Source organism: Pelecanus crispus, chromosome 1 (assembly GCF_030463565.1).
Source record: "Pelecanus crispus isolate bPelCri1 chromosome 1, bPelCri1.pri, whole genome shotgun sequence".
NCBI lineage: Eukaryota > Metazoa > Chordata > Aves > Pelecaniformes > Pelecanidae > Pelecanus > Pelecanus crispus.
The window spans coordinates 199,297,524-199,322,502 of NC_134643.1; the positions used below are offsets into that span (position 1 = coordinate 199,297,524).

General features: G+C 39.4%; 1 protein-coding gene across 8 annotated transcripts in view; it reads left to right on the forward strand.

The window, feature by feature from the left end:
- Positions 1-7,725: 7,725 nt before the first annotated feature.
- SUPT20H (SPT20 homolog, SAGA complex component) overlaps positions 7,726-24,979 on the forward strand; it is a 36,636-nt gene continuing 19,382 nt past the window's right edge. For 3 of the 8 annotated variants that reach the window (XM_075728005.1, XM_075727997.1, XM_075728004.1), the window contains exons 1-13: positions 7,726-7,756; positions 9,315-9,409; positions 10,618-10,653; positions 11,728-11,786; positions 11,870-11,936; positions 18,716-18,842; positions 19,507-19,610; positions 20,139-20,255; positions 20,939-20,992; positions 21,888-22,027; positions 23,309-23,465; positions 23,550-23,606; positions 24,640-24,711. In XM_075728005.1, the coding sequence (XP_075584120.1) occupies positions 9,407-9,409; positions 10,618-10,653; positions 11,728-11,786; positions 11,870-11,936; positions 18,716-18,842; positions 19,507-19,610; positions 20,139-20,255; positions 20,939-20,992; positions 21,888-22,027; positions 23,309-23,465; positions 23,550-23,606; positions 24,640-24,711 (993 nt within the window). In that variant the 5' untranslated portion in view covers positions 7,726-7,756; positions 9,315-9,406. Of the gene's footprint in view, positions 7,757-9,314; positions 9,410-10,617; positions 10,654-11,727; positions 11,787-11,869; positions 11,937-18,712; positions 18,843-19,506; positions 19,611-20,138; positions 20,256-20,938; positions 20,993-21,887; positions 22,028-23,308; positions 23,466-23,549; positions 23,607-24,639; positions 24,712-24,979 lie in introns of all 8 variants that reach the window. The other 5 variants (XM_075727995.1, XM_075727998.1, XM_075727996.1 and 2 more) reach the window with 3 other exon arrangements.

Below are 24,979 nucleotides of genomic sequence, written 5' to 3' on the forward strand. Positions count from 1 at the left end.
CAACGCGTGATGAACTGACCACAACCCCCATTCCCCATCTCCCTGCGCCGCTGTGGGGGAGGAGGTAGAGAAAATTGGGAATGAAGTTGAGCCTGGGAGGAAGGGAGGGGTGGGGAGAAGGTTTTATTTCTTATTTTCCTACTCTGATTTGACAGGTAATAAATTAAACTGATTTTTCCCAAGTCGAGTCTGTTTTGCCCATGACGGTAATTGCTGAGTGACCTCTCCCTGTCCTTATCTTGACCCACGAGCTTTTCATTACATTTTCTCTCTTCTGTCCAGTTGAGGAGTGATAGAGTGGGCACTTGGCATCCAGCCAGGATCAACCCACCACATCAGCAACTGTAAAATTCTATTTAAACAGTCAAATTAGAAATATCGGCCTACAAAAGAATGGATGGTTGTACTTGACAAGGTGTATCTGACCTTAAAAATAAATAGAAGCTGTGGGTCTTCAGCATGTCTGCAAATGATTTAAGTACTAAATACAGATGTACATACCCAAGGTAGGAAATGTTAGCCACAGGGATTTATAACTGCCCACACAGAAAGTCAATGACATAACTGAGTTAGAATTCAGGAGTTCATGGCTCTCTGCCCTAAGTTTTATTCACATGCCCACAGTCTGCCTGATTTGAACAAAGAGCTTCCTACTCATAGCGTGCTGTCATTTCTTTTTTCATCTGTACTCAGATGAGAGGACCATACTTGAGACACTGTCTCAGCCTGAACATATAAGTCTGACTCAGATTCATATGCCTGAATGCCGTTTAATTTTGAAACAACACAGGAAAATGAAAATCACCTTCGCAATTTTGTATTGGGACAAGCGTATCACTATTGCTACAGAACTCTGGTACTCTGTTCCCATGAATGCATCAAACATACTAATCATGCAGATCTGCTTATAGACAGATAGATATTATGAATGAAGGTTTGTTATTGTTACAGAATAATCCAACTTAGATTAACAATGAGACTGGCTTCTCACCTACGCAGAAATGTTTAAAGCTTAAAAAAAAACAGTCCCACCACAACACTTTGATCTGCCATTTTGGTTTGTATTTTTATTGTTCTATACAGTCAGCAAAGTGAAACATATATAACAAAATTTGGTTCCTGTCTAAGAAATTTTGAATTTTTTTTAAATCTAATAATACGTATCACAGATTCAGTTAGTCTTTGAATGATCTTATTATAGACAACTGAGCTCACTGTTCCTTGTAAGCTATGTGGTTTATAAGCCAGAACATCAAGAGGCATAGCAGGCTTCATAGCAGCTGCTGTTAATCCTTTATGCAAAAGCCATTTGCTCATCGGATACTTCAGGACCTGAAGAGTCCAACCTCCTGTTCAAAGCAAGATCAGCTATGGAGGCAGACCAGGCTGCTCAGGGTTTTGTCCAGTCAGGACAACAGGTAGGTAAGAAAGGAAACTGAGAGAGCTTTGGCTCTTGTGCCAAGAAGGTACCTGAGGTTGCATGTACAGGAAAGTGTCTTTCCGAGTGAACGGATTAATTTTCCCTCAGCGTCAGAAGGGAACAAAAGAGGCATTGCAAACACTTCTATCACAGTTTGTCTTCCAATAAAGTTTTGCAGCAGCATAGCTATTCCCTGTTCCTTCTGTGGAGCTATGAGTATAGGATCAGCTGATTTCAAAGCTTAATTTAGTGAAGAAATAATGCTGAGAGAATTAAGTAGTATTGTCAAGTATTGTTCTGTCAGTATTACAGGACAAAACCAATTTTGCTGACCCAAGGCAGAAAAGCCACACCACACTACAACTGAAAGGGATGAGGAAGGGATGAACCTTAAGGAGAAGTTAGTTTAAATATGAGAACTCAAATGCAGTGATCAACAAAAGTGGATTATCTTTCCAGATTCAGCTAGAGTCAAGTGGAGATCCATGTTAAGTGATGGATCTCCACTGCAGAGCCCCTAATGTAACAAAGCAAATTGGCCTGTAGAAGCATGGGGTATACAAAGCCTAATCTGTTCATCTCATCTGTTACACCAGACAAGGTTCTTGACTCAAACAGAAGAAAATCATGTTTCTTACTGAGGTCTAAGAGGGAGATTCTGCTATCAGGAAAAGGAGCTTGGGAGACTAAGTTATGGACGGACAACTCTTAAGTTGGAAGGGATGAGGAGAAATGGCTTTAATTATTTATTGTCAGCATTCCCTGTTCTGAAGGAGAAAGCACACTCATTGTCTGGTAGCAAGAACTTTCAATGAAATTTAGTCAGTAAACTGCAAGATGACTCATAACATATTTTCTTGGACAGCATCTATCTTCAGATGCTCTGCATGTGTAGGAGGAATGGTAACCAAGAAGTTTTAAAGGACAGCTTTTTAAATGACACATGCTGCACAAAGAAGAAAATGAGAAGATGAACAAACTGAAAGATAGATGGAACAAACTGTAAGACAGTACAGAAGGACTACCAACCCTGAGGACTGATTTTCCAGTTTTCTCACTGGAAAAGTAAGTAGGTTCCCAGACCAGTTCTGTACCTCCAGCTTTGTTTGAAAACCTGGGTTCAAAATGTTCAGGCTTTTCCACATGGATTGCAGAGAGCCCAGAGAGAATACAAAGATAACTGGATTAAGCTAACTGAAATCAAGTACATATGACTTGCTATAGGAAATCTAAGATTTCCAAAAGCATGAGTAATTGGGGAGGGCAGGCTTTACCATGAAGCCTACTGAGGTCATTCAAGTGGGAAAAGACTATACAGGAGCTCATATTTCAAATGATGCTCAGAATTCCTCAGAATGGAAGAGAGTGATGAGGACATTTATCTAGCATGATGAATGGCTAAATGACCAGGAAAGCATGTCCAGTGCTCCAGAGTTAATCACTGAGCTCAGAAAAAAAATTCTCTAAATTTAAAGCTTCCTATTCTGAGCAAGTATAACAAATGCTAGAAATGTATTACAGGATTTGTATTTCCACCACCAATCTTCCCTATCCCGAAACCACCATCACAAAACCTGCAACCTTTCCAGGAGGATAATAACACGGATGGAAACTCCCAAGAGATTCTTGCTACATATTTTTAATAGAATTATGAAGAAATTAATAGTTTTTATTTACACAGATGCTTTACAACTCTAGCTTTAATGATCTCACATGTATTATTGTAATATACACGTGATTTTTAGCTAGTTAGCTCCAGTGACAAACTATCTGCAGTGAAAAGACTAATTTTCAGTAAAATACATATGACTAATATATGCCAAATCAAGCAGAAGAAGGTAGAAGACCTTAACAGACTTAGAATAGACAACAGCAAGCATTCAAAACACCATACTTACAACACTCTTTACCATTATCAGCATTGTGTAAAAGTTGGCCATACATTCATTATTTATTCCATCTGTGTACAATAAGGAATACATATTAATTTGTTGCTGGTAAGGGGACAAAAAGGGCATAAAGAGACAGTATGTTTAGAGAATATGCAAACCATCTGTGATCCTAAGACATCTAGTTCCTCTGTTGAGAAGAAAGCACATTTCCAAATCCAACACTGAAATGCCTTTGTAAACAAAGGCTCACACTGGAGTAATAGCAATATGCCGTTTCTCACCCACCACAGTGTTATGTTAGGCAAGCTGAAGCCCACACACAGACAGGTAGATTGCGGCCAGATTCTCCAGCCCAGATATAACCTAACTTGGAGGTAGCACTGTGGGAAGGTTGTAGGCCCTCCAGAGGCCGAGCATAGCACAGGACTGAAAAGACATTTCTGCCTTGGATACAAGGTATTTTGGGGAGTCTTCAGGCAGATAATAACTACGCATTACGCCAGTCTTGAGAGGTTAGATCTCCTCATTCCACCCTGAACTGAGATGGGAAAAAAAGGCACTCAAAACACAAGTCCTGGTGATATAGGCTAAGAATATAGCTCAGGTGTCAATCTTTCATTTTCTATAGCCAAACAGTGAATAGTTGAGAGTAAAGCAAGCCTCTTTTTCACGTAATGATAATCTTTTACGAGAATGGACAGGAAAATGTGTCATTAGGATGTCATTTGGATAGGAGGTCTTATGAAACGCGCAGCTCTCCTGCAGCTACTCAGGTCACCATTTCTCCGCTGTGAATCCCCATGGGACTTTACAGGATTCAGCACATTGGTGCAGAGCTGCTCTCAAAGGCAGCACCACAGGAGCCAACGGAAGGCCTGCTCAGATGGTCACTGAGCAGTGACAGAATGTGCAGTCAACTAAGGGTTGGCATTGTCACCAAGCTAGACCATGGCAAGAAGAACGTGTTGTTAGTGTGTGGGTCCCTCGAAGGGGATGATGATGTTGCTGGGCAGAAAGAGGCTGTCTGATTATCCCAAGTAAAATACAACACAGTTCAAAAACACAGGAACTTTCTGCACATTGCCACTCCAATGGTGAGCCAACACTCCACAACGTTGCTCTAGGCATCACATTAAGCTGAGATGAAATGAGATTTAATTTATGCCTGTATTTTGCTATGTTCAACTCTGACTAATCATATGAAAATACAGAAAGTTACAGACTTAAGCAGAAATCAAAAAATTATTGTTAATCCTTTCCAAACAAAGCCTAGCTAACAATTTAGCACTCTCACATTCCCAGCGTTCTTCAGTTCACAGGAAAATGTGACTGAAAATGGCATTATAATGACAATTATATTCTGATAACTTTTATAGTTAAGGGGTAATGTGAAGCAGATGGCATACAGCACAGAACTATAGAAAAATTTAGGTTGAAAGGTAGTCCAACTGCCTGATCAAAGGTGGGCTAGCTTCAAAGTTAGATCAAATGCAGCTGCAGAACCACTGTACCATGCATCTGCTAGGTGCCTGGATGAGTCCAGGAAGAACTGTCATCTGCTCCTGGACCAGGATGGGATCCTGGTCATCTCTTCTCTGGTGTTCAGGAATAACGTGGGCTCATGACAAACCATTAAAGTAGCTTTTCACATGCTGAAATTAGGTGCCCATCTTGTTTATCCCTGCATCTCAAGAACACTGACCCCATCAGAGGTTTTTATTGTATGTACTGAGAACCTCTGAGAGACTCTAGGCAATCCCCAATATCGATACAGGCTGAGGGATGAAGGGATTGAGAGCAGCCCTGCAGAGAAGGACTTGGGGGTACTGGTGGATGAAAAGCTGGACATGAGCCAGCAATGTGCGCTCGCAGCCCAGAAAGCCAACCGTATCCTGGGCTGCATCAAAAGAAGCGTGGCCAGCAGGTCGAGGGAGGTGATTCTGCCCCTCTACTCTGCTCTGGTGAGACCTCACCTGGAGTACTGCGTCCAGCTCTGGGGCCCTCAGCACAAGAAGGACATGGACTTGCTGGAGCGGGTCCAGAAGAGGGCCACCAAAATGATCCGAGGGCTGGAACACCTCTCCTATGAGGCCAGGCTGAGAGAGTTGGGATTGTTCAGCCTGGAGAAGAGAAGGCTGCGAGGAGACCTTATTGCAACCTTCCAGTACTTAAAGGGAGCCTATAGGAAGGATGGGGGCAATCTTTTTAGCAAGGCCTTTTAGGACAAGGAATAGTGGATTTAAACTCAAGAAGAATAGATTTAGACCAGACATAAGAAAAATTTTTTACAATGAGGGTGGTAAAGCACTGGAACAGGTTGCCCAGAGAGGTAGTAGAGGCCTCATCCCTAGAAACATTCAAGGTCAGGTTGGACGGGGCTCTGAGCAACCTGATCTGGTTGAAGCTGTCCCTGCTCACTGCAGGGGGGGTGGGTTAGATGATCTCTAAAGGTCCCTTCCAACCCAAAGCATTCTATGATCACCAGCAATTATGACCTCCAAAATTCTGGCTATCCTCTAAGTGTGAGATGCAGAGGGGCTAAGAAGAATCCAGTGCTGAAACCAAAACAGTGTCAGCAGCAACAAGATAAGAGTACCTGGCTGGTTCTGCAGGAGGCACCCCAGCATCACTCTTTGCCTAGAGCTCCCCGTGACTAAATTTCCTTGAGTTTTCAAGTCACCTCTTGTTAGGACATGTCAAGCACTGCAAGGTTAACAAAGGCACTGAAGGGTAGTGTTAGGTGTGGTCTTTCATATAGGACTGGCTGCTGAATCATGGGGTAGCACACTTGCTCAATGCTATGAACAAATAAGTTGTGACTCGAGCCAGAAGTGCTAGAAAGGCCTGGGAATAACAGGCAACAAGTCAGGTAAGTGCTGTGCCCAGAGACAGTATGTGCAATGTATAGTGTAGATGTGCCTGGGAGAGCTTGGAAATACTTGGACTCAAAGTATGGATACCGGGAGCACATCCCAACCAGGAACCCTACTGCTAGGATGCCCATAGAAGCGACCCAGCACAGCACTGTAGGCATCTCATGTGAACCTGGCAGTAGTTTATTTTAGCCACATCCTTTGACTTTCCTGTCCATGCTAAGGGATGATGAATTTAATTTTTTTCCCCAATTTGTATGATTTTAGGAACACAAATCCTACTTTAAACTGTTTTCCTAACATGATGATGTTTCAATCCTTCATCACAAAGATTTTTATCAAGTAATCCTGATACTTGTTAATCTGTAACAACATATTATTTAACTTTGCTTGCAGACAGATCTGATCATTGTTAGACAAGTATCTGCCAAAAGCAATACAGGCATTAATTAACTTCTCTGGAGGAAGAGGTCACAGTAAATTTCTTCTCAAGCTGCCCCCAATCCCTTTGTTGTTGACTATGTAATTAAAAGAAACTTCCAATACATACATGAACGTATATATACCAAATCTGCTACACAGTTCTGCTTTATCTATTTTGTCCTATTTTACAGAAAACTGAATATTCCAGAAAAACAAACAACTAACCCCCAACAAACAGGCAATCATTTTTTCACTTTACAAACAGCGGGCTTTTAATGCAATTTTAAAACTAGCTTTTATCACTTCAAACTAGTGGTTGTTTGCATAATGATCTGATGAATCACCTCTAGCAAGCTACCCAGAAGTGCTAAAACACTCACAATAATCTATTCAAGAGAAAAGAGTCTTAAATGTTCACGGTATCATTCTTTAGAATAATTCCTGTATACCTCAAACGGGAATTACGAAAACACAGAGCATTACGATTGAGTAAAACTTACATTCGGGCAAAGCAATTACCAAGTAATTTACATTACTAAGCAAAGCTTCCCCAGCCATGCGTCCACCGTACCTTTCTCAAGTAACTCCTCCCTGTCCTTGAACTGCTCTCACACCACCCACCACCCAAATTTTCTTCCCTGCCCTCAGAGAAACCAGCTTCCGCAACGCGCTGCTGCCCGGGAGCCACACAGCAAAAATCTTCAAACATCCTTACGGCATCCCTGAGACGCAAGGAAGCAGATTCAGATCTTCACAACGGCATTACACCTTTGCCCTGCGGAGGCAGCCGGGCACCTGACTCCCACTGGGATCCCGCCCCTCCTGCAGCCGCCGCCCGCCTCAGCCGCCCCGCCCCGCCCCTCAGCGCCCAACGGCCACTCCGGGCGCGAGCGGCGCCCGCGGGCCGCCGGCCAAGGGGCGGGGCTTAGGAGCCCGCCCTCCCGTCTCTATGGCGACGCGGCGAGGCGCTTCCGCCCTCGACCTACTGCACCTCGTCGCCATGGCGACTGCCCCCGCCCCTTCCGGGAGCGACTCGGAAGCGGCGGGGCGGAAGCGGCCGGGGGCGCCGCGGTGGGCTGAGGCGGGGGCGGATGAGCGGGCGGCGGGGGCCGCTGTGCGCGGGGCAGGGCCCCGCGGGAGGCCGGCAGGTAACGGCGCTCGGCGTCACGGGTGTCCCCGCCCGGGGCGGGGGCGGTTGGCCGAGTGGCGGCGGCGGCCCCCCCCTGCGCCCTGGCGGGCCGGGCCGGGCTGGGCTGGGCTGGGCTGGGCCAGGCTGGGCTGGGCCGGGTGGGCCGCGGGAGCTGGGGGCCTGGCCTGCGCCCTTCGGCTCGGCCGCAGCGCGATCTTGCGGCTTGGCCTGGTCCGGCCCTTTCCGGATGGCTGCTGCGGTCGGTGGCTCCGTCCGGTCGCTCTCCGCCCTCGCAGGTAGGCCCGTGTCCGCGGAGACGGCGGCAGCCTCGGCGGGCGCGGAGGTGCGGTTGGCCCGGCCGCCTGCCCAGCACCGCTGGGCGGGGCGGTCGCAGCAGGGCCTGGGCGGATCGGGCTCCCCGTCCCTCCCGGGGCTTGCACCTGCACCTCGCTCGCAGTCGGGCTGGGTGCTGTGTCGGTCTCCTTCTCCTAGGACCTGGCTTCAGCCTGAGCCCCGGCGGGGGCGGAGAGGCTGCTCGGAAAGCAGCTGGCCTGTCGGATGGCACGGATGGACGCCCCCCGGGCCATCCTGTGCAGGCTCCTTTTTGCCCACCACCTCGCCGTCTGCCAGAAGCCAGCAGGTTTCAGCCTTGCGGGGAGCTGCGAGTCACTGTGGTTTTTTTCCTATTGAAATTGGTTCCACGCTGTAACAGCTGAGTAAGGTTTAGGGAGATGTGAGGTAGCAGGTATATGTCATCTGAGATTTAGAAAGGTGTTTGGCAAAGCTGTGGCTGATGTGGAATGTAGCTGCAACAGAAATATTTCCACAAATTAAAGTTATGTGTGGTGGAATTTCTTAAGTGGATATTTCAAATATAGTGATGCACTGTAGTGTTCAAATATGAAAGCAAAATTGACTTGAATTTTCACATCTCATTAGGAGTGATACTAAGGACAGCATTTAAAGACTGGGGGATTTGAGCTAGGGGTTTTTTTTTTCATACAACTATCTAGCTGAATTTAAAAATGAGATGGCATAGGGACATAGTATCTGAGGAGCATGGTAGCGTTGTGCAAATTTTATTCACTTTGTAATTGACAGCTTACTGTGACTCAGTATTAAACTAACATCTCAAAATAGTGCTGATAGTGGAATTGTTATCTATGGAATAATACCTTCATAAAAGCAAAACAACCTAATAGGGTATAGTAAATGTACTGGCTGCTTGCCATTAAATATTCTAGCCTTCTGTGTATCTGCTGTGGTGTTTGGGGTGTCTAGGTAGACTGCTGCAAAAGAGAAGAGTACTTGGCTGTATAATTTCAATTATATGCTTATTGTTACTATACTACTTAATATAACTAATGTAAAATGATTGTGCAAAGTAGTAGTCATTAGAATAGGAACCTCTGCACTTAGACTTAATGGTACCTTTTTGTTTCTGCTTTTGGAGGAAAGGATACTATGCAAATGAAATTCAAGTACAATTAACCACTGAAAATGTTGTATTTAAATAAAATGGTTATTTAGTTTCTTAGTGATATTTTTTTCTCCTTGATTTTTTTTTCCCCCCCTAGTACCCCAAGTGTGACTGTAAAATATGATTCTTTGCCTGCTGTACCAAACTTAAGTACTTCTTTTGCCATTTGGTCACCTGGCTTCAACTACAATGGTAAGTTTTGATTCTGGTAATATATTTTCAGATCTTTTCACTCTAGTCTCCTAGCTGTCTGGATGATCCGGAGAATGCCATTAATGTTTCTTGTTTTCTTAAAAAAAAGATTTTTCTTGTCACTCCTGAGTTCTGACATTTCTTTGTTCAGGAATGTCCGTCTGCATAGCTTGTAAATACTTCTAAACAGTCATACATCATAGGAACTATTGTATAAAGCTGTTGGTGTGTTTTCAGTCACGACTGGTGTTAGACAGTGGAGCATGAAGTATAAATCCTGCCTCCACCTAGTATTCTTCTATTCACAGGTGATAATATTGCCATGGATTTTTACCTATTGTCAAGTAGTCGGTGAACTGAATGTCTGAAATCATGCAGTTATCCACTAGACCTATGTATTTGACATATTAATATAGACACCTAAACATTTTAAAATTTCAGTGCTCTGCAGTGGCAGGTTCTAATGAATAATAGCGTGTCAAGTGCTTCTTTTTTTTCTTCAAGAACGGGTAAGAAATTTTGTTTTAGAGGTACTGTAGGTGAATGGTAAAAAGCCCAAGTATTTTTGCTGTATATTTCTCTGTTGTTACTGTAGTATGCACTTCTCCCCTGAATTCTCTTCTAATGTATGAAATAACTAGTGCTGCCGTGTATTGGACGTGGCTCGTATGCCTTCTGTTCCTTGAGGTTCAAGTAAAGTTAGTGGCTTTTACAAACAGCTCATAGGGATGGGTTAAACTGAGGAAATAACGCAAATGTGTATGTGGGAAGGAGTACCTATTACAAGTGTTTCTAAGCTTTAATGAAGAGTGGGAGATTCTCCAAAACATTTCTCTATATTTTTTGAATAGTGCAGCCTAGATTTTCTACTTGTCATCTCTAATTGTTTTGGTTAATATTTGTTATTACTTTCACTAGGTGTGATTTCTATTCCTACTTTTAATTCTAATTGCCTTTCATTGTTCTAAGACTTCATAATTTAGTCAAAACCTTGCAAGTGTAGACACTTGGTGGTGAGATTAATTACTATTGATGTAGTTACATGAGGTTTCAGCTGTTAAGTTTAGTATGTGCCAAAGAATGTTTGAGCCCATCTTCTGACTATAAATTCATATCAGTAGCAATAGAGTTTTCATAGGGGTTTTTATGTATGAGGATGTTTAAACAGTTAATGTACTTTCTGAAAAAAAACTTTGTAATTCTTACAGCAACAAGCTTTAGAACTGGCATTGGATCGTGCAGAGGTAAGGAGTAGCTACATTATTTGCCCGTAATATATCGGTCTCACAGTTAAAAAATACCTATTGTATTTTTATATTTCTTCTGAAAAGCAGTGGAGGAGCATGTTATGTAAATGTATATGTGTGTATGTAAATAATCACACATACATGTAACACTGGTTTTGCAAAATTCTCACTAAAATTGCTATGTCACGTATTTGTCTCTTACCCATTGTACTGAGAACATCATCAGGTGCAATGATGATAGACTATGTAGGACTTCAGTTTTCCCCTTTTAAACAGCAAATCTGTGTGTTGTGAAATAAGCAGAGATGTACGGTGGTGATCCAGGGACAGCTGGCAAAAATATATGGCAAAATCCTCTTTGTGTTTTTAAGGGTAGCCCACTTGGAACGAAGAGGCAAGTGCCTTCACATTCATGTTCGTTCATGCTGACATCTGATATAATGGATACCTTGAACCCAATTATGGGAAATACATGTTTCTGTGGGAGAACATCTCTTCATTGAAATTCTGAACTAAGGTGTTAATCAAAATACATCAGACAGAGTTTTGGAAAAACATGGTTAGGATATAAGCTACATTTAATGTGGGATGATATCTTAATTCTTCTTTTTTAATTCAAATATTTAATGTATATGAATTGTATTTGTAATACACAGCTCTACAGAGAAAACTAGTGTAAATGCAAGAAACAAGGGGAAATTTAAACTTCCTGAAGTTGGTTACGTTGAGGAGTATTTGATTTGCAAATGTTGTCGAGCCAGTATGCATGAATTTGGTTGTATCTTAGCATGTTATCTTCAGTACATTACCAGGTTAATTTCAGTAGTGTTAACTACTACAGAAGTGTTATTTACTACTGTAATTGCAAAACATGAATGTAAAATCAAGACTTTGCTTGCAACTTATGCCACAGCTATGAAATGCTGTTACACAGCTAAATTGAGATGTGTCCTTGTTGATGACTGTATCATACACCAGATCATGTTTAGTACACTTTTGAAACAGTCATGTACCATAATTAAATTTCTTTGTAATATATATGTTATTTTTTGGTTTATTTTTGTCTTCTAGTATATCATTGAAAGTGCCCGTCAGAGACCTCCCAAAAGAAAGTATTTATCCAGTGGAAGGTAGTAAGAGTTTCAGTATTCAGCTTTTAAATAGCATTTCTTTGATTTAATTTTAGTTACATTTTAAGCTTTTTTAATTTCAGAAAATCTGTATTTCAAAAACTCTATGATTTATACATAGAAGAATGTGAAAAAGAGCCTGAGATAAAGGTAAGTGGAAATAGCTGAAAAGCATTTCATTGCTGTCTGAACAAGCAAGTTCAGAAAATATTTTTTTTTATTTCACTTAATTCCTTTGTTAAAAAAAGAATAAATTCTGGTTACTGTAGTAGTTACCTAAGGCTAACACTACAGGAGAAATTATTATTATGACTTTTGTGAACTAATCTTTGTAATTGAATAAATCTGTTTTTAAAGGTAATAAGGTAGAATGCTGGCAGAGGATTGTAAAGATTGTGCTCTTGAGATGCTTTTCTATATATGAAAAGAGAGAATTTCAAAAGAATGGTCTAGAATGCAGAGGTGTATGTAACAAGTTTATTAGATAACGGTACTATTAAAATAACTGAGTGATATAATATGAATAGTAAGGCCTACACTGGCTTGAGTGACCTGTTCATTCCGACGTAATTGGGCGTCACTGAAGTCAGTTGTCGCCAAGTTCAGGGCCAGTGTCAATGCCGTGTGCATTGTTGTCAGTATCACTGTTTCAGAATTAATGGCTTAGCATGACTGCCGTGGGAAAGAAATGCAGAGAATTTTTTTAGAATCTTTGTTGGAAATTCAGATTTATTTCTCAGATAACTGATGAACTGCTAAGGTGTTTTGTGAAATTCTTTCATAACGTTAGTAAAGAAGCTCAAACAGGCTTAGCAACAAATCTAAGGTGTAAAATCATAGAATCATTTAGGTTTTAGACCTTTAAGATCATCCAGTCCAACCATTAACCTACACTATCAAATCCACACTAAACCAATCAAGGGTAGACTAGACTAAACCATGTCCCCAAGTGCCACATCTACCCATTTTTTGAACACTTCCAGGGATGGGGACTCCACCACCTCTCTGGGCAGCCTGTTCCAATGCTTGACCACCCTTTCTGTAAATAAATTTCTCCTAATTTCCAGCCTAAACCTCCCCTGGCACAGCTTGAGCCCATTTCCTCTTGTCCTATCACTAACTACTTGGGAGAAGAGCCCAACACCCACCTCACTACAACCTCCTTTCAGGTAGTTGTAGAGAGCTATAAGGTCTCCCCTCAGCCTCCTCTTCTCCAGGCTAAACAACCCCAGTTCCCTCAGCCGCTCCTCATAAGGCCTGTGCTCCAGAACCTTCACCAGCTAAGGCACTAAAGGCACAAGCTACTTTGCTAAACTGTGAATATCTAATGGAATAAGAACAAGTGTAGAATCTGGTGTTTTGCTGCTTTCCAAGGAAATAAAAACCTATGAGAAGACAAATGGGAATGAGATATTAGTTACTGAGCACCTGTAAGTCTTTTTTGTGATTCTGATGCAGTTGTTCTTATTTAGCATATGGTGCTGATTCAAATCACAAACATGAGTAACGTGTTAAGCAAATTACAGACTTGAAAAGGTTAAAACATCAATAGTGAACAAGTAACAAGATAATTGAGCATCAGGGAGAAGATTTGACTTGCTAGACTGGAATCTGGGAAAAAAGTAGGATAGCTGTTGCTAAACTAGAAGGCACTCAGCAAACTTATCCAACCATAATAGGATTAAAGTAGTGAAGAGAGTTATAACAACATCGCAGTAGGTGAAGTGGGTTATTGCTGATCTAGATTTGAGTGAAAATTTAAGTGATGCTTTATTGAAGAATTGGAAGCTTATTATGATAGAAAAATTTGTATTTAGAGCCCTTATTCACTGAACCAAGATATGGATAGTTAATAGATATCTTGGTCTGATGTTATGGGTTGTAATTACTGAAAATGAGAAGCTCAAAGATCGACGTGCAAAGGTTAGAATTAATGCCATTGTGAAACTTCATCCATGAGCATAGAACTGTTTACTTGTCTCTTAATTTGAAGAATAAAACTGAAGAAGGAAATAGTGTTCTGAGTGGAGTTTGGCCAATGACTTGAATATAGTTAGTTTAAAGGTTTCAGTGTACAGAGGTGTGAAAGTTTCTATTCCAGTATTGTACCATCAAAATGGTACAAGTTGTAATTATGCTGTCCACTCAGAAGCAATTTTTAAATTGATGCTGAATATTATTGTTCAGTCTTAACTTTCTCCCTTTATCTTAGCTCTTGTAATACTGCATCTCTCCCATGTTCCTATTTTCTACCCTGCAGTTTGCTTGGTCACTCGTATCCTTGTTCTTCGTGTGCACAGGGAAGATCAGATTTTCCACAATAATTCACAAAGGGCTAATTAATTCTTCATCTGCAATTAGTCCAGTCAGTCCAGCTTCATTACTTCTCAGCATCTCTTCTGTTTGTGCATATGCACACTGGAGAGAGAACTATGTTGAGGTGATTATCTAGAGCAATTTGTTTCATTTGGACTCTAGTGTGCAGCATTCCTGTATGTAAAAGTTGAAAGACGTAAAAATCAAACCCAGTAATTTTGGAAGCTGTCTTAAACACGAATGTGGAAACAGACCTGGTCTGTGGAAACAGACCTGGTCTGTGGGCTGGAAGGATCTATGCTAGGCAGGTAAATCTGAGGGGTTCCACTACAAAAAAAACCCCCAACGAACCAAACAAAAAAACCCTCTAAAACCCCAACAAAAAAACCAAACCAACCCCACACAAGCAACCTAAAATTACTGATCAGTTGCCTGTTCTCAGCTGGTGCCTTCTGACAGCTGCACATGGTAGCATCAGTGTGCAAGCATGAAAACATACCAGAGTAATGAAAGTTTCAGAATGCTGCTAATGAAAGTCACTTGAGTTCCACGTTGGTCTAGTGCAAAAATAGTAAAGCACAGGTCTGCTACTTTGCTGTAAAAGTGCTTCTAAGAGGTACACTGGTAGCTGAGGGGAATGAGTAATTACAATACGTGAATAAGCCAAATGGTGCCAGATAACAGTGGGGGGTTTTTTGTTTGTTTTGGTGGGCTATTTTGTCCTTGATTAATCTCTAATGGTGATGAGTGATATGCAGGGTTGGATGTATTTGAGAAATTGTATAAAACATCTTGCGTGCATCTTTCTGTTCTTGAAGAATATATAAGTAACTTGCATGTGTAAGGTGAGGAAACAATTAACTGTAAGAATGTACTTTAAAGTAAAGCTGACCTCATTAGGGTTAAACAAGCAGACTTTGTTCTGACCACAGTATTCCTGAAGTTTGATCTGCAAAAACTTACCTTAGCTGTTACTTAGGAAACAGATGTGGGTTTTGCCTCTGCTCCAGAGGCTGCATGGCCCTTGTCTTCATGAGCTGCATTCATACTAGTCTCTATTAGAATGGCAGCCTAAAGATTCACACAGCCAGTTATATCCTAGTGGAAGTATACTTCATTATGAGTTGCATTCTTCTCTCAGGACCTGGTTTTGGTTCAGCTAGGTCACAAGCATCTTTAGGCTTCAGTTTGTTCCTTGTATTTTGTAACAAAAAAATGATGCTTCCTCAAGTTATTTTATCGAGTTGGGGTTTATTTTTCAGTCAATATATACAAAACTCTGCTTTGCTTTTTCTGCTTCCTGAAAGAACAGTGCTTAGCATTGTTCATGAAGTTAATTTTTAAATAGTTAATAGTTCTGTTGAAATTGAGACAAAAGCGTATCTTCCAAGTTGCATCTTCTATGCATCCATAAAGTGGTGCTGGGATTAATGAAACATGTCCAAAGTCAAGGAATAACCTGGGGTGGTTGGTTTAGATTTCCATTTCACAGAGATATAGTAAATAGCTACAAGACCTTTTTTTATGGAGGTGATCTGTTTATTTTGTGGTTTTTGACCAACTTCTCAGTCATAAAGCTACATGGGGAAAATCAATTTAAGATGCTACAGTGAGGGACAAGAAAAGCAGTCACAATAAAGATAAAATCATAATTTTGTGTAACACCAGTGCACCGTTGGAGGAGTAGGTATTAAAATTAACATTTCGCTCATAGCCAAGGATGGAGGAGTAACAAACATAGCATATAAATCACTACTTCAGTCATGTTAGCCAGGAGTATTGGGTGTTCTGTATGCAGTGGTAGTCATTAGAAGCCACTGGGAGCAACAGGAAGCACATGAGCCTTCTCTGTGCTGCTTCCCAGCCATCACACAGTCACTGCGGTGCGTTTTCAGGAGGGAGGAGTGCCGCTTTTCTGTGGATGAAGTCAGAGAGGGTTAGGAGTTTTAGCTGATGTAACAGAGCAGTATAACTGGCCTGGTTGCTTGGTATCTAAACTCTTGCAATGAACACTTAAGAAATACAATACACCTCACGCTACTCCTTGATCTTTAAAATCCTTCCAGGTAAGACCTGAGCTAATGCTTAGTATCAGCCCTGAGATAGTATCTCTAATAGCCAGCTCAAAGGAAAAAACTGATTTTTGTAGTCATAAAAAATTTTCATGCTTAGTGAAATGTAACTCTGCCTGCTTAATGAAATGTTTGTACTTAAAATGCTAATTTACTCCAGTGTCTTAGAGAGGCTTTATATTTTAAAATGTGTTTAGAATATGTCTTAAGAAGTTCAGGTCATATGAATGCAGTGTCAAAAATGTTCTTAGGCTTGTGTTGTTGTCCTCTCCTCTCTTTTTACCTGTCTTACCCCTCAAACATCCTAACCCCCCCAAAAAATGAAACGAGCAAACAAACAAACAAACAAAAAAAAAAAAAACCCAAGCCATAACTAGCCAACTATTACTGAACAAAACCTAAAAATTAAAAAATAAAACTAACATGTTATTCACCAAATAAATTTAAATTCAAGAGTGATGTGATTAACTCAATTTAATTACATGTACAATTGAATTACCATTATACATTTTACTTAAGAGGTGTCTAAGGAGCAGAGACCTTCCGTAAAAATGAATCTCATGGCTATTTCTTGCATTCATAGACAAATTTCTGGGGAAAAAAGATTAATTATATATTTAGAAATACTGTGAGTGGTTACTAGTTAGTATAAATTATTCAGTGCTTGTATTTTGGAGGGAATAATACCCTTAATTGAATGATCCTTTTTCTTCAGCTCATGAAAATAGTAAAGTTGAATTAGAAATGTTAACAGTATTATTAGTAACAACTTCTAGAAGCAGTATTAATTCTGTCCCAATGGTAAAGGAATGGAATTGTTTTTAATTTTTGATTGCTTTCGTTTTTATTTTTAAGTATAACTTTAGTATAAATAATTAATTTCTTCTTAACCTCTCTTACATAACCTGATGATCTTTTTTTAAATCAACTCTTACGGAATTCTCATATTCCTTTCTGTCCTCCTAATGCCATTGCATAACTAAATATGAAAGTATTAATCTATCCAATACTGAAAAGTAACTTTTCCATCAAAAGATGACAATATCTCAGTTCTTAAGAGAAAAGATGTCAGAGTAGTTGACTGTTGACTCCACGCTCTGATGGCAATTACTGTACCCCAGACTACTTCATACTGTGTCTAAGTGAAAGCCCAAGAGCTGTATCCCGTGTGCAGCAATGTGTCTGAAAATTGAAGCAGCACGTGCAGTCTCTTGTTCTGGGGTTCACATGAGTGGTGATTAATAGGAGTTTTAGCTGAAGAAAGTTTTGCACGGCAGGCTGCAGCACCAGAGTCCCTTATGAGGAACTGGCTTTCCTGAGAAGTCTCTAACTTTGCCATGACGTTTTACCCCATTCTCCTCTGCTCCTCTAGTTCTTTCCCCATTAATTCTCCAGGATTTATGTGCTACTTTGTCGTTTTCTTTGTGTTAGTTTCCACAGTTTCTAAACTGTAAAAGGCAGTAGGATGTAGTCGCCATCATTCGTGATGCATGGGGAAGAGTTAACTTTGGGAGTGGTTCCAAAACTACATAGCAGGAGATGAAAAAGATTTTTTTCCTTTTTCTCTGCATACCAGTTACAATGATGTGTTGGATTATATTGCTGTGGGATTTGGGGTTTTGTTTTCGGTACTTTTCTCTTAGGAACAGTTCCCCTACAAGAAATGATTCTGCTTTCTATGTTCCCAGTATCTCTGGAAAGATAAATTTGTTCAGAAAGAGATAGCCTTCTACTACTTGGCTGGGTGTATGTGAAATGAGCAGAGTTGGGCAGTCTGAGTGCTAGTGTTAACTTCCAGTGAATGGTTCCACCCAGACCTTGTATTCAGCTATGAAATCTGCCCCCCAACCAGAAGGTGTAAAATTATCTGAGGTTTAGAATTCATTGTTTTAAGTTCTCAGGGGGCTTTTAAAATGATTAAATTTGTAGGATGTACATGGTGTCTTTGAAACTTACTAACTAATTTTAAAAATCTGTTATACATGGAAAAGATCATTCTTATAATTAAAAAAGGAATAGTCTCTGCTGCTGCTGGATCAGATTTCAGCAAATACAAACAAGGCAGTGCAATTAAGAAAGCTTCCAAATGCTGTAATTCAATATTTTAATCCTGGAAAGAACTGTCTCTGTCTGTTAGGAATATTTGAAAGTACTAAATATTTTGTTGTTGTTATCAAACAATATATAGTGTATAAATGATGGTATAAATTATGCTTATAGAAATGATACAAATAGTAGTGCACTGTAGATTTACAACATTGTAGCATAGGGTCATTCTTGTTAATAGAGTTGTCTGTGGACTTATAATTCGAGGGTTTTTTTAATTTAAATGAGTATTTTTTTTTTTAATCTGTGTATAAGTATGCATAATAATACATAATGAATATACTCTGCTGAATACAGTCCAATTAAATTTAACTGGGCTTGTTTAGCTATATACTTCAACATGAATCTAAATCATACTCATTCTAGCAATTGTTTTTATTGCTACTAATTACTTGATAGTATTATGTTCATAAGCAATGTTTGCTTTTAAAGCAGAAGCTGAGGCGAAATGTGAATTTACTCGAGAAGCTGGTTATGCAGGAGACATTGTCATGTCTGGTAGTGAACCTCTATCCGGGAAATGAGGGTTACTCACTTATGCTCAGGGGAAAAAATGGTTCAGGTAATATTTTTGCTATTTATTTTAAAAAATACTCATAATGCTGTATAAATAGTTAGAATGTGTTGTTGCTTACATTTAACTGTTTCACTTCTAACATAACCCCTTGTGCAAAAAAAACCCCCACAACTGTACTTGAACTAAAAAATTGCCTAAAGCTATGAGGTGCTCAGAAACTGTCTCTCATGGTGCAGCGTAAATCAGTAGATACAACTCTTTTTGATAGCCTTCCATTCTTTTATTTCCCCTTAGCTTCCCAAGTTGCTTATCTGAGTTTCTCTCACTTCAGGCTCCTTCTGTCAAATTGTTTCTTTCACTGCTTCCTAAATCTAGGTCTGACTAAAGGCATCTGTGTTCCAGTTTAGTTGCATCTTCATGCCACTGGTACTGTGAGGTGCAGTAAGAGCATACAGTATATCAGCTGGGAGCAAAAATTTCATCCCGTGGAGCTATAAAGGCATGTTGCCTTTTGGCACAATAAGAGCAAAATCAAGCTCTGGGAACAGAAATGGATGTAAAAACATTATTTCTGTGCAAAAAAATTGCCTGTTTGGATACGTTTACACTGTCCCTGCTTTTTCCTGTGGCAAGCTTGTTTTAGATTTCACGTTGTTAAAGTTTGAACTTGAAAGGCAAAAGAAAAACAGTATGTTTTGTTTAAATTCAGATTCTGAGACCATTCGGCTGCCTTATGAGGAAGGAGAGCTGCTTGAATATTTGGATGCAGAGGAGCTACCACCTATTTTGGTTGATCTTTTAGAAAAATCTCAGGTTTGAATGTTTTGTTTTCAAAAAGAACTTATGTTTTGTACCCAGATGGACCTTGATTTTTTTTTTTTTTTTTTTGAATGCTTCATGTAGGTGGTTCCAACCACAAGATGCAAAACACTTGTGCATTTGGAACTGTAATATTTAATGCCCCAAATAAATATTTTATTGATATATAGGGAAAAAAAAAAATGGGGAGGAAGGGATAGAAGAGAGATTGCTATGGTGAAGGCTGCTGAACAACTTCAACTCTGTGCTCTAGCAAAATATTCTTTGTTGTTTGTCATTATGACGTATTTGACATGGGGAATTTCTTAGAACCATTGCTGGCATATGAAAACACTACGTTTGAAGCTTGTATTTTAGGTATGTCTAGGTATGTAGTAAAGACCACTGGTCTGACAAAATTAAGGATCAGTTTTATCACTGAATATTGTATGATACATAACAGACTTCTTTTTGGAGGCAGGGGCTGAGGCAGATTGGTAAATATTTGTTTATTTACAAGTTGGGGTTTTTTGTTTCAACTAGGTTAATATTTTTCATTGTGGATGTGTCATAGCAGAAATACGTGACTATAGGCAGTCTGGTAACATGAAATCTCCAACGTACCAAAGCAAGCACATTCTTTTGCGTCCTACAATGCAGGTAAAAAACATTTTAAGTCATTCTTCATTGTTATGGTAGTTCCTAGACTGGATACGAACTATTACTGAACATGTGTTGTAGTTTAACCTGGCAGGCAGCTAAACACCACACAGCCGTTTTCTCACTCCCCCTGCCCTGCCCCAGTGTGATGGGGGAGAGAATTGGCGTAAAATTTGTGGGTTAAGATAAAGACAGTTTAATAGGACAGAAAAGGAAGGGAAAAAAATAATAGTGATGATAAAAGAATATACAAAACAAGTGATGTACAATGCAATTGCTTACCACCTGCTGACCCATTCCCAGCCAGTTCCTGAGCAGTGGTTGCCACCCCCCGGCCAACTGCCCCCAAGTTTATATACTGAGCATGACATCATATGATATGGAATAGCCCTCTGGCCGGCCTGGGTCAGCTGTCCTGGCTGTGCTCACTCCCAGTTTCTCACTGGCAGGGCATGGAAAGCTGAAAAGTCCTTGGCTAGGGTAAGCACTACTTAACACACTGATGTTTCAGTTGTTGCTATCAACATTATTCTCATACTAAATCCAAAATACAGCACTATATGAGCTACTAGGGAAAAAAAAAACCACAAAAACGCACACCTCTGTCCCAGCTGAAACCAGAACAGTATGTTAAGAAATCTTATTTAGTTGAAAGCTAATTACCATTATGTCTTCTTCCTCAGACTTTAATTTGTGATGTGCATTCTATAACAAGTGACAACCACAAATGGACACAGGTGGGTTAACAGTTATTTTAGAACTTTACAGGGGTGTGGTAAATATGCAATAAAATAACATTTATTTAAATTTTTGTTTAATAAAATCTGATGATAATTTTTTTGATTAATCCAAACTGTCAGTGATGTGCATAGTGCTGCATGGGACACACTCCAGAGAGCTGCCAAATTAACTTGTTAATAGCATCTTCCCACAAGATGCCACAGAAAACAATAGGATTTGCTAAAAGTTTTGGAGAATCAGACCTTAATTTTTGGTAATGCAGAATGACAGTATTGGAGTTACTCCAACTAGTTTACCTTACTTCATTCACCTTCAACATACATCCCCAGAACAGCAGATGGAGTCTAATGACACAGTTGTTCCTCTAGCGTCGTTTTGCTGTTGATACTGTTACAGTAAGGAGAATCCTAGGTAACTATGGTTTTACTATGTAGTTAGTTAAATGCTGAATAGCATGGTGTACGCAGTGTGCTCGTTTGTATTTCAGAGCCACAATCATGCTCAAATCCATTTCAAATTGTAACCTGAAGTCTAAAGTAGATCGTCTTTATGGCACTGATTGCCAGTCCATCGATATAAATCACTGACAGAAAATGGATTTCATTGCCACTAGTACTGTGTTTAAAAGAAACAAAGAAAACTCACACAAACAGAACATGCCCTCTACTTTTCAGAAGGATTTATTTTCCTGTTGGAAACCCCACCCAAAGCTCTGTAATTCATAATAATGGTTAGTGATACTTAACTGTTGAATATTTTCTTTTGTTGACTATCCACACACTATTTTTTCAGTTTTCTTTAAGATACTGTGCTCATATGTGTAGGTATAGATCAACTTAGTGTAAAAGCCTTCGTATTTTTTACATTTATTAATAGCTGTGTATATTACAGGAGGACAAACTCCTACTTGAGAGCCAACTTATTTTGGCTACAGCAGAGCCTTTGTGTCTTGATCCTTCGATAGCAGTGACCTGTACTACGAACAGACTCCTGTACAACAAGCAGAAGATGAATACTCGCCCCATGAAACGGTAGTTTTCAGTGTGAAGTGTGTTGAGACTTTCTTTGAAATTTTATGAAGTGTTTCAAAGAAAAATATAAGCAATGCTTTATGTGAAAATTTTGCTTTTCGTATGCAGTGCTCAAAGTAACATCTACTTAAATATTAGGAATATGAGGAACAGTCAAGAAATTATCTTATTTAAGTGCTCAATATTGTACTGTATTTCAATTAGTAGGTACTGTAATATGCTTGTTTTTGCATATCAAAAGAATGTGTATATTTTCTTAACATAATACTTTATTGCAGTTTTGATTTTGTCTTTTTCTTTTTTGCATAATTCAGACATAAGCAGAGTCAGATGGCAGCTCAGTAATGTAAAATACATAAACGGATATCTTGCATATTGGTCTCTGATTTGTTAAAAGCTATGTACAAGTTTAACCCTGAATGAGGAAATCAAGGGAATTATTTATATGCTTGATGTTTAGGCTAAACAGAAGCGTAGGTGTATTAGACACTTCAAAAAATTAAAAGTAACGCAGCATGCACTATATACAAAATGTTGAAATTGTTTCACTTTTGTGCATGGTTGTTCACTTTTTTTCACAAAAGCTTGAAAGGGTTCACGTTTGTTCTACTAAAAGAGTTGCATTCACTCTTTAGAATGAAAATGTATGGATGGCCTGTCAGAATTACTGACGTATTTAAAACTAGATTTGCATTGAAATACTATGCCAATATACAACCAGTGGTAATGTCTAAAAAAGTATAAAAAGTGAAATTGATCTGGCTGTCCTTAAAATTAGAGCTTGGTGGTCAACAAACTTTACACTAGAAAAATAGGCAAAGGTGTTAAATGAATGTCCAGAACAGCATTAATGTACCAGTGGGTTTGGCATGAGACAAAGAATGGAGGGTAGTTACTGTGCTTATAACTGTATAGTTACATAAGCAGTACACAGATCTTTTGACAGAACTGAAATATATGATAATACACAAATATTTTAAGCTTGGCAACTTTTCAGTTAGTTACTCATTTTGACAATGTACTTCAATTACGCATTTCAAAAATAACCCTATTCTTAGTGCTGAAACACATGAACAGAATACTGTATTTTTTTAAAAATATGAAGTCAAGAGTTTGAGTTGTACCATGTAATCCAGACTAGCGATTTTAAATTAATATTTCAAAAGCTGTTTTTTAGTCTCAATGTAAGTAGGATTTCCCTGCATATTTTTGTGTTTGTGTACAGGCAGTGGAGATTTTCATTTTGATGGTTTTACAAGCTTATCTGTCATTTTACCATAGGTGCTTCAAAAGGTACTCCAGGTCATCTCTGAACAGACAGCAGGAAGTAGCTCACTATTCAACTCCACCTCAGCTCAGACTACTTGACTACTTACAGAAAAGAAAGGAGAGGAAAGGAGCCCAGCAGTATGACCTCAAGATTTCTAAAGCTGGAAATGTAAGTGTTCTGAGACAGGTGGGTATACTTCTAACTATTTATTTAAAACATTTAATAAATTAATACTGCTTTTTCATCTTCCAGTGCGTAGATATGTGGAAACAGAACCCTTGCTACTTGACTGCGCCTTCTGAAGTGGATGTAAGTCCAGTTGTTAACATTAGCAATTATTAGCAATTGTATTGAACATTGTATTGTATGAAGAAGTGACTAAAGAGTATCCAGTATCAAAGAATGACCTTTAAAAAGTGGGAGTGATTTTAATGTTTAAAATCATTTTTCTATACTGTAAGGTGTAAACACAAGTTAAAATACATTGGAATGCATTGCAGTTGTAACATGATAGTTCGGATAAGATAAACAGTGCAAACAGATCTTTAGTATTGTTCATCTGTGGGTTCAATGAGCACATGTCTATTTGAAGTTCTCTGATAATATAAAAAATAGAAAAAGAAATGAGGTAAGGAGATTATTTAAAAATTAGTCACTTCCCAACCTGGTAGAAATTCCTCTTTTTTGACATGATACTATGAGACATAATATTTTCAATAGTTTAATTTTTTATATGAGAGCTCTGGTTGGGAATTCTTCTGATCACTCAGCGTGTGTTCTTTTCTCGGGGACATTCATATTCTCCATTTCTGTCACTGCCAAAACACATACTACTAGCGTACAGAAGGGACTCAGTAGACTAGACGAGGTTGTAGCTTTGGACTTAATAGGGCTGGCATGAGTGTGTGTTAGACATGAAATGATGCTGTAAGTTTGTACAAACCTTCTCCCTTTGCACTTCAACAGTATTGTACCTGACCTAATTAGAGTCCTTAGGACTTAGTGGTATTGCAAAATTTCTTAACCATTCCACGTTGCAGGCAGTAATCTCAATCTGTAGTCTTTAAGCCATGTTTCACACATTTAAGTTTAACATAGCAAATATGGTATAACATAATAAATGTAAAGTTCTGAAGGTTCTCCAATTCATTTTTTCTGAATGGATAACACAAAGGAGGGACACTGTACAAGTATCAAGCTATCCTTGTCTGTTTCTTGCACTCACTTTTAAAGACGATCGTGTTAACCATTGTTAAAAACAAGAAACTGTGCTAGATTGACTTTAACTCTGGCCCAGTATGACTATTGTTTGTTCTTTTCTGATACCTCCATTTTCTTTAAGGTGGAAAAGTATGCCAAAGTGGAAAAGTCTATCAAGCCTGATGATTCACAACCAACTGTCTGGCCAGCCCATGTGAGTAGTTTAGACCTTTGGCCAAACTTCCCTGTCTAGTTAAAATGCCTCTTATTTCAACAAAATCTAAGTAACATGTGAATAGTCTTTCCTCCCCCAATTTAATTAATCTTCCATGTGTTATATAGACACAGAAAGATTACCACAGATACTTGTAATTTCATACAGTGTGGCGTGCATGTGATCAGTCTTGTAATTTCCTCAATTTTCCAGAAATACAAGGAAAAGCAACTTTAATCTCCCAAGTAACATGTGCTGTTGCTGTATA